Source organism: Papilio xuthus, unplaced genomic scaffold (assembly GCF_000836235.2).
Source record: "Papilio xuthus unplaced genomic scaffold, Pxut_1.1 DF827714.1, whole genome shotgun sequence".
In the NCBI taxonomy this organism is placed as follows: Eukaryota; Metazoa; Arthropoda; class Insecta; order Lepidoptera; family Papilionidae; genus Papilio; species Papilio xuthus.
The window spans coordinates 6,624,166-6,640,922 of record NW_013530935.1 but is presented as its reverse complement, the minus strand read 5'-3'; the positions used below and the strand labels follow the sequence as shown (position 1 = coordinate 6,640,922).

At 34.1% G+C, this 16,757-nt stretch overlaps 1 protein-coding gene across 1 annotated transcript in view; it reads right to left on the bottom strand.

Moving 5' to 3' along the window:
* Nucleotides 1–6,799: 6,799 nt before the first annotated feature.
* The window catches only part of LOC106116867 (uncharacterized), a 42,210-nt gene continuing 32,252 nt past the window's right edge, over nucleotides 6,800–16,757 (bottom strand). The window contains exon 4 of the mRNA XM_013310917.1: nucleotides 6,800–7,734. Coding sequence (XP_013166371.1) covers nucleotides 7,300–7,734 — 435 coding nt within the window. The 3' untranslated portion in view covers nucleotides 6,800–7,299. The remainder of the gene's footprint in view (nucleotides 7,735–16,757) is intronic.

Here is a 16,757-nt window from a genome sequence, read left to right as displayed (position 1 = left end):
AATCTTCACTACCGCTCTGTTCAATATGTTTAATTAAATGTAAGAAAAAAGTTATCTTGTATAAAAATCACAAAACAGCTTCAGATACTAAAAGGAAAAGTAAAGTTTCGTGAATCTTGTTAACTTTACTTTTAACGAATAGTAAGTTCTACAAACTGCATAAAAGCCAAGCTTTATTTCATCTGAGCAGTGCGCGAGCCGCGGCGTAAACAAATATATTTATTTTATAAGTTTTTATTGTCATAATCTGGACATAATTTACGTTGATAAGCAGATCAGCGAGCTATGTATTGTCGTTTGATAACCTCGACACCGCACAGCTTCAGATATACCCAGCTTCACAAAACTTTTCATTTACACGTAACTAAAAGGTGCTTTTTGATTTAAAAGTCAAGGATACATGCAAAGTCAAGAATACCAGTATAGTATTATATTATCTGTGGGTTTTATACAACCATTTTTTTATTAAATAATGTATTTCAAAACGGTGATAGCAAAACAGTTAACACGCGGGTCCGTCCGAAAAAACCTTAATTAGGAACCTATGTGTTCTTCCAGTTTATGTTCTACATCTATACCAAATTTAAGCGAGATCCACACAGCCGTTATGGAGATACCTTCTAACATACATCCATTCAAACATTCGCATTTATAATATTAGTAAGATGCCAATAATTCTTCTATTGTGCAGTCCAATTTTGTTATTTAACACAAGTTAATAGCATTAACAACTATACCATATTGTAAAATCAGTTTAATTAATAATAATGTGTAAGCAGACATCAAATAAACAGGACAAATGTTTGTGAGTTGGGATTCATTCCCGAAACTGTCGCTCAGCACATCACGATGACGTCAATGTCATGGAATTTGTTAGAAATCATATTACGCCTATCAATATCGGTTGTGTGGATTTTACATTATACAGAAATTAAACTTCACATACATAAAATCAAAGGAAAGTGAACTTTGACACCTTTGAAATAGGGATTAGATAAAGTGATGTGATAGTTTGTTGGTCCCTCGTATATTGAATGTTTAGGGACAAATGGTGTGAAAAGTGGTCGGGATCTATTACAAATAATCGGATTACGTGCGTGCGGCTTGAATGGGATTAACACCATAGTTCCCGCCAAATCGTAAATGCGCGCGAAACTGGAAACGTTCGGCCAATGTTACTATTAGCCAGATCATTTCTATTGACGTTTCAGATACATCGTATTATGTATTTTTATAAAAAAAATATTATCAGGATGCAGACTTAGGAGTACCATATTGAATGAATGTACAGCTGTTTTTATTTGGAACATATGAATAGTTATTGTTTGAAATATAACAAACTTACTAATATTAAAAATGGATGGATATTTGTATGAAGGTATCTTCAGAACGTCTGCAAGAATCTCTATTAAAATTTGCATAGATATAGAGTATAGCCTGGAAGAACACATAGGAAACTAACTTTTGTCATACAAATACCAAAACTTGTCCTATGTTTCTTCTTGGAAAATATTAATTGTGTTCAAGAATAGAAGCTATTAAATTACTCTTACTATTTTACAAATAACGTCTATAATCTATAGTTAAAACTGTTATATAGCGGGCAGCAGTAATAACGCAAATCATTATGAAGTCAACAATAATCTTATATTTGTGTCATTAAACGTGTTTTTTTTGCGCGGCGCTTGCATCTGCCGGCGACAATTGCAAAGCTAAATGGTACGTGTGATTGTGTTGGCACATCTGTGCTCTGTGCTGTCTGCTCTATGCTCGGTGCTCTGTGCTAAAGGTGTTCGTCAACTGAACTGGAAGTCATTCATGTTAAACGGTTTGTTGACAAATTATAACGCATTATACGTGTCTTTGAATAGCGATTATAATCTATAGGCTTACGACAGAAATCATTATTCGATTCTTGATATCGGCCCAGATATTTAAATCGATAACATTGAATAAAACAGATTGCTAATGTTTATTTATAGCGCGGAAAAGCGACCCGTTATTTATTTCATCCCTTAATCATTTTTATTTGATAAAACAAAATTTTACAAATTTTTATTAAAAGGGGCAATTATGAATGTTTTTAACTATTTAAGAAATGTTAATTATTGTATATTTAATTGTTATCCAGTGAACTAGTACAAATGTATCAGTTCCACATGTGATAAAGTGTAAGGTCCTCGCCGGCGTCGGTCACAAGATTTACCGTCGCGTCGGCAATTAGCCTCCGACCCCGAGCCACGTATAATCGCTGCTCAGGCCGGACCCTGCGAGGGGATGTGTTGTTTTCCCCTCTGAGTGCCACTTAATTACAACAACTTATATCTTCATTTAAAAAATTACATCACAGCACGTGTGCAGGAAACTTTTATTCTTTTGTTTTTTTATATTCTATTTTTGAACGACTAACCGTGGGTTTTTGAAACCAAAATCTTTGTATAAAACATCCATGTCATCATGTTTGAAATAATCAGAGATATTATGTTTTATATATGAATTTTGAAACTCCCCGTAAGTAATGTTAAGTCGGAAAAGTTGATGTTTGCAACTATTATATTTATATTATCTAAGTAAGATAAATATAATTGTTAAATAAATTCTTACAAATTTGATGGCGAGCAATTTAAATTTTTTAACAAGCTGTCATTGGAGCGAGGATTCGCGGAAAGTCGCGGAGGAGGAGAAAGGACAGGTGCTAGGTGAGTGGAGGGAGGGACCAGTTGAAGGGGGGAGGGGGGGGGAGGAAAGTAATCAACAATTTAAAATTGGGGCTAATCCGACGCTCGGCGTAATCGCGGCGATCAGTCATCAAGTCGCACCGCGCGCGGTGACCACACGTCAATACTTCTACAACTAGGACTAGGACAATTGAAATATCAGTTACAAATTTCAATTTTAAGTCTCAGTTTTTGTTCATAAGCAGGCTATAATGTTGATAGATGTACTTCATCTCCTAAAATATGGTAAACAACATAATTTTATTTATATCTTGTACGCTGTGAAGGCCGTTTTTCCTGATATGTAAATTGTTGAAATTTATATCAATATAACTCGAACGAACATTCGGTACGTCGGTTAGTCAAATGTTAAGTTTTTATTATTTAATAAAATAAAGCTATTAAATAAAGTTATATTTATAGTAAATATAAACTCTTTTATTTTCTAAAATACCGTATATCCTACCATAACATAATATGAAGTAAAAATACGTGAGCCCAAATTACAAAGAAGTGTTATCATTGTCACCCTACTTGTCACTAGTGGGAGGGATTCACACGAGGTGGAAATTTTGATAACATAAAATGAGCCATCCGTTTACACCGCCCGCACCCGCGCCCCCTGTTAACAAGGATTTGACACCGACATAAAGTACACCGGAAAAATGCACAGACTTTTGACGTAAGATTTTTATTTTAAACAATAAATGAATACTGGAAGAAGAACTTTTTTTTAAGGAAATTTCGCGAATCTATGAATATATTTGCATATCGACCCATCCGCGACTAGTAAAAGTTAATGCATCTATATGTTTTCTAGCAATTTACGCTAATGCTCTAAGCACAAAGAGACACTCAAAGAGTTGCTCCAACCAGATCCACCTACTGACTTCAGAGTCTATTAAATACATAGTATTGAAATAGTTAGATTATTTTACGACATAATAATGTTTAAAAGTGAGTTGAAAAGACAAATTTAACAGTACGTAAGATTAGTTATCTCTGGGTCTTGGACAAATGCCCCCCTTCCCCACTCCCCGGCGGGCAACAGGCTTGTTGGAGATAATCCCAAGTAATGCCAACCTGCCAGCGAAGAGATCCTCCTCAAACGAAATCATTGTGCTAATTGATGCAACTGCTTTAGACATTTGATACATTGATTGTTATAAATCTTTGCATTTGATTGATACCAGAAATATAATCCCCCACACCATTTACTTTATAATGCAACTTACCACTACGATGCCTCGTTCACCGCTTGCAGGTTCCTCATGGTGTCGACATTCAAAAAATGCTGGGCCACATAAACGAACAGAAATGTTACGCCAAGGACATATTACAATAGTTAAACTGTTTCTTTTAAAAGTATTATTAAATTAGAAATACATTTTAATTTACTGCTTCAAGCGAATGAACAAATGTACGAACTGTAACATTTTAAATAAAATAAAAAAGTTCTACCCTTCTATGTTACGATCAGGAAGTCTTTTATATTTCTTTAATATATTAATTAAAACGATTCATTAATAACTATTAAAAGTTTTGTTAGTAATATTCAAATTTTACTATCATTTGGATAATGGTGTTACCATCTATCTACTAGCAACACAAACTACACTTATTTGATTTCCAGGCAGTCTGCAATATACAAATCAGCGCCATCTATGGACAGATGTAGCGAATCTTCTTTCCAATTCTTTCTTCGCTTGGACGACTTTGTAAAAGTCATTCTAAACTGGAAATATAGATGGCGCTGTTTCACAACAATCAATTTCGTTCCAAACGTGTATCATTCTATTCTGTGTTTTTCAAAGGAACACCGTTAAAGTATGCAAACTACATAACATGGTACTTTATCGCCGACAGATGGCAGAACCGTTGTATAATCTTCAGATCACCCCATCTACAGGAATAATTTCAAACTATCAAAACAAATTCGCGGCTGCGAGAGAGAGGATGGGGCAAGCTTTTATTTATGAAGCACATTCTTTAACGCATAAAGTGCGGTCAGTACTGAATTTACATTGTTTCTTTCTTAATTATTTTTAATATCATTGTGTCTTTGTATAATAAAACAAATTACTTCTGGAAAACTATTTATTTTTTCATTCCGTTAATCTATAATACTAGACTCTACTTCAGTATCAATACGCTCTTGAAAACGTCTAAAACTAAATTTGTTTCGAGCTAATAGATAAATGTACAATTTGGACTTACAGCTATAGGAAGCAAACAGACAGACATGTGCGCAAACGAACTCAACATACGCGTTCCGACCAAATGTATTGAGCTAGTTGTGGTCACTTACGCTAATAATTCTTCAAAGCTTTTATAAGATCTCATCCACACGAGTTGAAGCATCTCGTGTGATTGAGCTCTTATGATGTACAAAATTAACTAAGAGTATATAATTATTTTGTACGAAATTAATCTCTAATTTTCATATTTGTTCAAGTTACTTAAATAAGTTAGTCGTATAAATATTTATTTTGTCGTATACATTTGTTTGATATGAATTGATAAATATATTGTATTGTTTACATTCATTTAAACAAATGATAATCTACAAATACTTCAGGTTTATTTAATCTTTTTATTGAATTTCAGAAATGTTATATATTGTTACATTTCACCGATTAAGTTGGTAAAGTGAGATCAAAAGCGCGGGAAAAATCGTTATTTTTTCTAAGATATTTTTTATGTTAACAATATATAGAAATTAAAATCATATAACGGCTTTTAAAAGATGTGAAAAAATACTTTTCATAATAACGCCATCTAGTGGTGATACATAAATTTAGTTCGTTAACTAACAAGAAAGTTGTAGTTTCATTTCCAGCAAACTTAACTAAGTAATTCGTATACTTGTTGGTACTTAAATTATTATACATAATAGGTATATAACTGTTTATATAAACAGAGAGCAAACGATATTCAGTGCTTGCAAAATAAGTACTTATGAAACTAATAAATTAGAGCGATTATTGCACAAAATAACTTAAATCTCAGCAAAAAAAAACTTCTATTTAATAATAACATTCAAATGATTTTCTTATTTAATTTATTGTACATTTTTGTACTTCTCATTGCGTTAACTTTTTTATATTTTGAAAAAAATGAGCAAGTTTTATTTTAATTTATTTAATTTTAAATTCATCAAACTGTTTCCTTGCAAGATTCTTCTTAGCTTTGACATAATCTCACGTCCACAAGTAACTTTGAACACATAATTTCTTATGGTTATATTATATTATTTACTGCAAAAACCAAATTAAAGTATTGTACTGAATGACCATTCAATGTTTTATTGTTTTTCAGTAGCATTTAGTAGGAACAAAAAATTGAAATGGTAACGAATGTAACGTCTTATTACATAGAAAGTAAATGATAAAAAACTTTTTAGATTATGTTTAGGAATAGCAAAGATATAATAATGTATCGACGGGTCCAACGAAAAGAATTCTACAGGGTGTCCCAAAAGGTTTACGTACATAGGAAAGGGGATGATAGGGGTGGCCACAAGGGTCACCAGAAAAACAAAATAAAAATTCCCCTCTGGGTAGTAAAAAAATAAAGAGCATATTTTAAAATATTAAAAATTTTACACCTTCTGGGGCAATTTTGTAACCAATCTATTATGTTATCGTCAATAAACCTTTATCAATATGAAATAAAAAAAACAATACAACTAACAAAGATTTTAAAGAAAATTAAAATTGCCCCAGAAGGTGTAAAATTTTAACTTTTTAAAATATGCAATTTATTTTTTTTAATACCCATAGGGGAATTTTTATTTTATTTTTCTGGTGACCCTTGTGACCATTTCTATCATCCCCCTTCCTATGTACGTAACCTTTTGGGACACCCTGTATAAGTTACGGGTTATGCAAGTAAGATGTAACTGTATTCATTAGACGATTTGTGCATAAAGTAACATTTCTAAATGATCTTGCAAAATGTTTATTTATCAATCAATTTGGTATCATTATTTCTCATTACGCCAATTTATAATAAACATGAATAATTTATAGAATATAATTTTGTACTGATTTGATCTCAATAAGAGAATCATGTTTTTTTTTTACATAACAATCGTACACATAAATACATTTTGTATAACAAACATTCAAACGTAATTGTTAGTACACAGAACACACGAAATAGCAAAAGCGTTCAAATTATCTCCTGATTTTATAAATATATACAGATTTATTTGATTCAAAGAAATGTTATTTTGACTATTTGACGTGCAGTGGCCTCGCGTCGGACGGACGGTGTCTTCTATGTTTCTTATCGTATACTTGTTTTGTCCGACTTAATTTACTTATATCGTGGACGCCATCGCGAAATCTCCTAATATGTTATAAGCATTGTTTCTTTGTTGGAAATCTAATTTGAAAGCTTTTTGATGATACTTTTTAAGATAGTTGAAAATAAGTCTTTTTTCTAAGATACAGGTAATATACTTAAGTAAGGCTTTGAGTTTCATGTAGTAATAGGATAGGTGTAGTAGTAGGAAAAAAATTCTAGCTAAAAGCTATGAGATTTCGCAAAGGGCTCACGATCTATAAACTTAAAGCCCTCACATTTCGACGTCCCTACTCAGATTATCAAATTTCATGTCTTTAACTTCTTCGGGACTAAAACTTTTAACTGATACTTTGTTCTCTCCCGCCAGCTCAGTATTAGATAATTTGTTAGTTATCTTTGTTATTGAAATTCTACTTTCTATATCATTTGAGTCACATATACTTTCTAAAACTACCCCCTTCTCTACCCTCCTAGGTTTAGGGACAACAGTCTGCACTAATTGCTTTGTACTTCTTAATTTCTCGTTTAATATTTTATTACAATTCTTCTTAGACATGTCTAGTGCTAGCGGATCTTCTTTAACATCCTCTGGCTTCTTCTCTTCTCCGATGGGCTTGTTCTGCTGCTTTATTTCTGCCACCTCCGCATTCGTCACGTTGTCTTTCTTCTTCCATTTCGTTCTTCTATTTTGAAACCATATTTTTACCTGGAAAATATTAAAAGCTCTTCTAAATACAATGTTTATTAATTTTACTAACTCTTGCTAAATCAAATGGCAAAGTTGTCAACTTAATTAGGTAATAGAAACTATTGCGAAACTTAAATAACGTACAGTTCTATGCAAACTGTTCTTATTGTAATTTGTATTCAAAAATATGCGCAACGTACAGTGTACAATCGTTAAGACAATTGTTGTGGTTACAGTTGAACCCCCCCCTCGCTCCCCCCTTCCCTCGCCCCGCATCAAATGTGTTCAGTAATATAATCCGTGTGTGTATGTGTGCGTGTGGGATAACACAAATGTATCGAGTAACAAACGGTTAATTACGAGCTGATCGATGCCCGCCCCCGGGACCCGGACCCAGCCCCGGAGCCAGCCCCGGAGTCAGGGCTGCGAAGCCTTATCTATACACTAACTTTAATATCTTGTATTAATTAGAATTAGTTAAAATTTTATTGTTTGAACAACGGAAACTGAAAACCCTGAAGATGTTTCCAATTTTCCGGATGGAAAACTTTCATTGTAAAACTGAATATTGTAATATAAGTATTCTACAAATAAAATAATAATCTGTTAGATTTGTGCGTTATTTTTAGTCGTTAAAATGAGAAAAGTGATAAGAATTGTTATTTAACAAGTAACTAAACAAGGATTTTTATAGAAGCTTACAATGCAAAAAGCTGAAAAATGAACTTTATTGTAAAACAATTAATCATTTTAGTGTTGTACAGCCCTGCACACAATCGATACGTCGGCGGATGAATTAATAGGCGACACGGCTTGATTCCCTCGGGATTGATGTTGCGTTAGCGAAACGCACTGGGACCCCGCACCCCGCGCATCCCACACCCCGCACCCCGCGCCCAGCACACCCCGCGCCACTACCACGATAAACGTTCACCACACATCATTCTTGTACGTCTCCTACGTTACTTAGAAATATAACTGCGGAACTCAACACTCGTAATTAAATCCTAAAGAAGGCCCTTAGTGTAATTTTTTCAGTCGATAAAGGAGAACACTAATTATGTGCAGCAATAAGAGACTAAAATATTGGCTAACGTTAACTGTTCAGTATCACAAGCTCGATAGAGGTTGCAATTAAACTTAAGTAACTAGTTTATTCAATTCGTACAATGAGGATTATCTTTCTTACATAATTAATGTTACAAACACAACAACAGTTTCAATATGAGGAGTAATTCAGATTAAAGCCGGACCTCCAGGGAGTCATGGAATCCTTAATTAATGTTCCCAAGTCGTAGGTAACATTAGGAGTTGCTTTTATCGGTCGCTTAGTAGCCGCTGTTTGCTCAAGTTTTATTGCCACAGTTATTACTATTTTCGAGTGTTAAGTGACTACAATAAACGACACAGTGGGTGTCATGGTGTCATAGTGGTTATTAAGGAAGTGTTATTAATAGGAATTATACGTATCAGTAAATATATTTCTATTATAACGAATAAATTTTATAAATGTTATTATCAATAATTTACTAATAAAAAAAAAAACTTAAGGGAAAGTTTTAAATTGATAAAACACTTTCACTTATTTTTATTTGACTTATTATTTAAGCAAACTTTCACTAAATTTGGCTCTTTTATTGCTTTTAAAGTAAATTAAAGTCAATTTCGTTGTATGAATAATTTTTTACATAAAAAAAACCAGCCAGAACAAAATTGTACTTATAATATCATAACATAATAAGACCTGAGTTAAATTGCCATTACTGTACGAAAAGTCAAAAATTACTAAGGAGGTATAAATAATACGACAGACTTAAGACGGTGAACAAAAGGTTAATTAGCGAGCAAACATACGCTCATTACTATCCGGCTGTACAGCTGACACAGACGCAGACAGACAGACAGACAGACGAGCAAACACAGCACAGAGCGCCACTTCCGCCTAATTGCCGCGCAAATTAATCCAACTAACATGCGACATTTGACTCCGGCCCTGTGACAACATTTACTGTCACCATGTTGTAGCCGCACGCCGGATGGTCTCAATTTCATTTACTTAATTTACACATTGAAAATATTAATAAAACGCTATTGAAAAATTCGCGTTATGTTTTATAGTGAAACCACATTATGTTGTAAATGAAATGATATGTTCAAAAAAGTAGATAACACTTTAAATTGGAGATTTTGTCCGGTTGTAAGCATGGTCACCGCGGCGCACCTTAACATAACAACACAATGCAATCCACTTGCTCGCAAACACGATGATAATTATTATTGATTGCGCATTAGAGGCCCGCGGGGGTGTGCGGGGGGTGTGCGGGGCGGATGACACAATGCCGCGCTATGTGTGACATGTCAAAGCCGCGCTAATTGTGCCCGCTATCTAGGGATGTACCTGTTAATTATCGATATCGCTAATCTCGCAGCTTATTTGGTGTATAGGTCAGCTATGAGCGCTATGATATTGTTTCCTGCAATTACTAAGACCGAGGAATTCCAAATATACTGCATATAACTATTCGGCGGCTCAGGAGTTAAGCACTTGACTTGTAATCTGCAAGTCCTTGGTCGAATACCGCCATGTAAGAATGTGTATTCTATTTCACACACATATCTACACACATATGTGAGAAGAAATTCAAAGATATGTGCGAAGAAGTGAAGTGAAGAAGAAAAAGTGTGTGCACTTGTCCAGTGTTGACAGGCAGTTGACCGTAGCCTACTGCCAGTTCGTGATGATTTAGGTTTTGTACAGAAAAATAAACATTACGAGCAGATTAATACTACTTATAGTACTTAATTGGTTTACATAACTTACTTTGATCCCAAAAACATAATTCAATAACAATTAACTGTTATAATTTATCGTAAGCCTATCCAATTGTAATAATCTACTCGATTACGCAATGGCTAATTCATTTAGGATCTGTATTACAAAGCAAACAGATCTCCATTCTCTGCTTTGACCTGCACGAATTAATTACAGTAAGTTGCACATTATAAATCAAACACTACTGTATTGTAACATAACTATTTAATTAATTATACAAATATCACAATCAAATTTAGCCATAATAATTGATATAGTAACTTTTTGCGTTTCATTAATATTGCTAATATTTTCCTTAGGTTCCTTTAATAAAAAGCTAATTCTACGCTAATCTAAACATGTTTATTGGCTAAGAAAAATCTTATTTGTGTCGTTTAATTTAAGTTTACAATAAGTAAATTAACTAATTGCTACTTAATTTGGCAGCAATAAAAACCAACAAGTAAACTAAATTACCAATCAAACGCGGATGTGTTGATCAGGCTTTTATTAATGAGTTTCCGGTTTCCTGTAGTCTAAGTACAAGGAAATAACTTTCTAAAAATTTATATCTTATTTATTTATTAATTAGTACTCTTATTTAAATTTAGAACAACTTTGAAAAACATTTTTTTCTCTACATCCCACCCAGTTGACATTTACAGTTGGTTTTTGGGGAAATGTATTAAAAAAAAACAATATCAATATCCCTGTCATTATCTTTGTCGTTGTTTGATTAACTGCTACACTCCTAATTACTTAATTCACTAAGGAAGGCTCTTAGTGTTAATTACTGCTTAAATAAAGTTGATATGTGAGCTGTACGGTAATCAGGTATGTTTTATTTAACATTTATAAACATTGAGTTGTTAGTGATCTAAAATATTATTCCAATAAGAGAAAATGTTAGCAAAAAGCAAAACAAGGGCCGTTGTCCGCAAACAGACTCGTAATTCCCTTTGGATGTTTCTGCTCCTATAACAACGGCGAGTATACCCTCCAGGCTACAATGACCATGCGGTACAGCAAATATAGACTTTATCGAAATGTCGTAGATTTCATATTTGAATAACTAAATAAATATTCGGACTCTTGTTTCGTGAATGAATTTATTATGAACAGAAAAATAGTAAAGCCATTCTTCTCAATATTATGTTACTGAATTTCTGATGAAATGAAATACATAATCTAAAGTATATAATAATTGGAAATAAAACATTCTTTTTAGACTAAAATGACTGACGAAAGATTTCTTTTTGTTTTGTACAAATTATCACTTTAGAAACAATAGCATTAAAGGCATAAATAGTTCATAAAACCTAATCTTACCGTGGGCTTTCATTGTTCGTTGAAACAATAAAAATATATGTTATAATCACATTGCGGTAAGAATTAGCATCATCTTCGCCAACTGTTACTGTATATATAAGTAGAAGATATCAGTATGTTTGTATCTCATAGTTGGCAATAGTCAGGTAGCACGCAGGCTGCACACCAATCAATATTAGCTCGCGCTGTTCGCGGATCAGCCTACACGACCCTATTAGTGCCGGCTTTGATGGCTAGAGATGGGAATATTCGAATTAATCACTATCGATAACATTGATAGTTTACACTATTTTAATTAACTTTATTACGTAAGTTTGATATCAACAAATGAAGTAAATAAATAGAAATAAACGGCTGTTTAACTTTAAAAGCAGATTTAGAAACATTATTCTATCGATAATTAACAATTATTTGATGATTATTATTACATATTTTATTATAATACAATAAACACAAGGTTTTGACTTTGATTATTGAAAAAACTTAGCTAGAAACTTTAACGTTATATTGTAAGAATCATCGTATACCATTACTAAGAAAGGTAAATATATTTAATTATTCAATTTAAACCAACAAAATTTTGATATTCATAATGTTTAAAATACCATGATGAATAAATGCATATGTTCTATCGATAGACATCGCACAACACTATCGTTATCTCCGTGCGCCGACTGAGCCTCGTTAATCTAACAATTATTCATCGTCGCTCAGAGCTCGAGAGCCGAGTGCCGAGAGTCGGGACAGATCATAGCGCTCCCTTCCCCCGCTTCCATCAGTCGAGACGAGATACCGCTTTTTGTAGCAATCGATTGTACGCAACGGTACATCACTAATCCTTAAGATTGTTGGAAATAAGTTTTGTTATCATTGTGTCGAATAAAATGTTCTCGACAAAGATCATTTGTAACTTGTCGTAGAAGACCTATGAATTTACAGCATAATATAAATGGCTAGCAGTTTAAAAAGTACTACCGTATTACGTCTGTATGGTCACTCTTGTTGTAATATTTATTTATAACTCTGTATATTATAAAATTGTCGTTATGGAAGCTATTCAAAGGGTAAATATTCCCCCACGCCTCGTGCTCGCTTTAGTTGACATTAGAGCCCTTTTCAATCTTCAATATACGTGAGGTTCCCATGAGACGTTCCTATGACAGACAAGGAGAGAGATGATACATTTTTAAACCTTTATCCAAAAGCTCGCTGTAAAGGCTTAGTAAAGCGAAAATGGGTACGATATGAGTTAATTGGAGGATACATTTTAAAAAGCATTCATAAAGCATATCGTGAAATTAAACGATTGAAATGAAATGTTTAATTTTGACATCAAATAAATTAGTTTTCGCGTATACGGGTAATATGTTCTGCGTGGTCGGGCCGGGCGGTTCTGTGCGCGGGCTCATTGCGCGGCGTCCGACACAGAGCGTGTTCACTGTCCGATAGTACACGACACGGCTTCTCTGTTAACGACACGGCAATTATAAAATGTATCATCGTTCCTCAAATTCTCTACAAAATAAACGCTCTTACTTTGATTACTCAAAAAAGAAAGGACACGTTTTTATGTGTGACTTGTTAACAAAGACGCATAAATAATTTTCTGCTTGAAGATCTTTCCAAACGTTTGCTTAATTAATTCAGCACGCCTTAACCCCGAGGGGTGAGTAGAGATTATATTAATAGTGTATTTATTTATTTATTTATACCTTACTTCTTACTAATAATATAATTGATGGATGTTTGTAAGAATGTATCTCCAGAACGGATGCAAGGATCTCGCTGAAATTTGATAAAGACGTAGACATAGTCTGGACGAACACATAGGTTACCATTCAATTATTTTTTTTATTTTCGCGCGGACGGAATCGCCGGTGACATTTACTAATCAAATACGATTTGATTTCTAATTGTTTGTACTGTCCGTATGTTTATTCGTTGTTGACGTAAATCTGTGCGGTAAGAGGTGAGAGGTGCGGGGAAGGGCGGGGGAGGGGGTGCATTATATTTCAGCGGAGCCGCATTATTACAGCTCATTAGGTCGCGGGTCGCGGGGGCGGATGGGGCAGAGGGGAGGGCGGACGTCGGCCGCGTTTATTACGAGCGAACGATAATTGTAACTACCCTCAATGATTCTGTTATTGAGTGGCGGCTTTGTTGCACATTGCCACCTTCATACTTCCTACAACTAAATTATATTATTATAATAGTTTTCTACATTAACTAATTTATTAACTTACTAATATTTCTTGTACCATCCCAACTAAGCTCCACGCTTTTGCTAGGATGTGGTTTACAATAGTCGAAAAGCGGGATTCGAATTTACGACCACGCGATCGGAAATTCGTACCCTTAACCATTAGTCTATTGGCGCTTCTTTTCAGTTCTCGATTTTGTACAAATCGTACAGATATATATCAGATTTAACTAACAGCGAGACCAGATGACGCGTTCAATTGTTACGTTAGATTAGATGACGTGTTAATCTGGCGCGGCATCCGACGCAGCTGCTGCCCTGTTCCAAACACAAAACAATTTGCTGATAGCTTTTTGTTATCTTAGATTTCCACTGCAGACACGTTCATACTAAAAACATATTGTTATCCCTTTCATTGTGTATGAAAAAGAGAGATAGAAATATGTTTTATGCAAGCAGATTGACCAGTGGAAATACACGGTTAGCATTTATTGTGGATTCGCTTTGTATTGATTGCTGGCTACATACGAACTGCGGATTTATAAAAGCTATTTACATAAGAGAAATATATGATATCGGAAAAACTAAATGTTTATTTATCATCAATTGATTTCATACAATTTCAATGTTTACGACAAACATAATTGAATTGTCAAACATATCGTTGTTATTCACACACATATTGTTTAACATGGTTAATTATATTGAGTACCTAATATAAGGTCAGATGACGAAAACAATATTGGTAAATTAAAAATCTTCGCGCATTTACTCTATTTAGTACATAAGAAATAAATTAGTACAAGCACGATGTTGCAATGTAATTCGAATAAGTATATCTTTAGAAGAAAAGACTACTAGACACGATAGCAGCAAGTTTGGCTGCCACGTTATCCGTGGCGATAATATCAAAGAGTGGCGATTGTAACGGCGATGTCGAGTGGGACTTGAGAGCAACGGAGATATGCATCGCATAAAACACATTGATATACGAAAGCATCGCAACACACTGGATATGGTACTGCCTAGTTAATAAAACTTATAGAAGCATTAAGACAAACATTTTAATAATAATATCAATTAACTCTAAAATTTAAAAAAAATATTTCGTAACCAAAGCCTCGTCTAAGTCTACCACCTAACTAACTAACTCACCTACGCTATATAAAATAAAAAGTAACATCAAAAATGCCACTTCCAGAATCACAAGATCCAGGTGAGGCAGACATAGTAATATCTGCAGCAGCAGCTGCAGCGCAGCATTTGGCAGCCACCCACTCCCCTAGCCCTCCCCCCGCACCCCCGCAACTTGGCACGTCACCAAATCATATATAAAGTACTGTATTAAGGGAAATACCTTCGTCTTGACCCGCTGTTTATAATTTACCTAGCAATTGAACGTAAGTGCTCTCAGCTTTATTGATGTAACCTCTTGTTATTGAGTGTTGCCATTTGCTTTAAATAATCGTTATTAGAATTGCACTACAATCTATCAGACTATACGTTGTTGAGAAAATAGATAACTGATAGGTATACCTTATTAATTTTATAAACGCGAATGTTTGGATGTACAGGTCGATGGATGTTTATTAGAAGGTGTCTCCAGAACTCGAGGATCTTGCTGAAATGTCATAGATGTACAACAGTCTGGAAGAACACATAGACTACTAATTAAGTTTTTTTTAATTCCGCGCGGACGGAGTCGCGTGCGTCTACTATTGCTGAATAAAACTTGGGTCACTTTTCATCTTACTTTATTATATTCCAACGTAATGTTTTAAATATTTTTCATATAATTATAATGAATATAAACGAGTCGAGAAATATTCATATAGCCATATTAGTGTCCTAAAGTGAGCGGTGACCAACGAACAGTGGTGAGGTGGCGTAAAGCTAAACAGTTGCGCGTGCGCGTGCGCGTGGGCAGGCGTATGCTATTGGCCGCGCGACCGCAACGCCCTCCCACCGCCCGGCCCTCCGCAATAATTTGGCAGAGGACCAAGTGGGAGGGAACTGATATCAAGTACGTCGGCGCGGCGCACGCGCATTGCGCAATATCGCTTTAACAATGACATTAAAAACAAATATTTTTCACATCAGTCACATTGTGTAGTAGAACTTAACCATTATTTAGAGATTAGTTTATTTGAATAAAGAATTTAAAAAAAGTTTTTCTATATTTTAAATGCAATCGTAAACACAACATTCAAATAATAATAGTTTTCATTTGTTGGTGGTGTTGGTATAAGTTACCGCGCAATAGTACTTAAAACAAAAGATACCTAAGTGGTAACATTTTGCGACTATAGTAACGATAATGAACCGTAAAGCTTGAGATGCCGATTGCATTTGCCTGAGTAATGCGAACGTGTAGGGAACATGGTCAGACATTCCACGCCTTTGACCAAATGGTAGATTTGTTAAATTATAAATTAAATAAGTAAGATATTTTATCCTGAGATAAAAGATTGCAGCACAATAATAAATTAATTTTAACTGCAAACAAAATTATTATTATGAGTTTCCTGTTTGATAATAAACTGTGAACTAAAAATCTATCTATGAATAATGTCTATTGACTAGCAAATAGCGGTGCTTTAAATAAGCTCGCGAAGTTTTGTATATTGTCATAATTTATTAACTAAATATAATAAAAAAAAATGTGAATGAGATATACATATCCTATTGATTTTATAACTT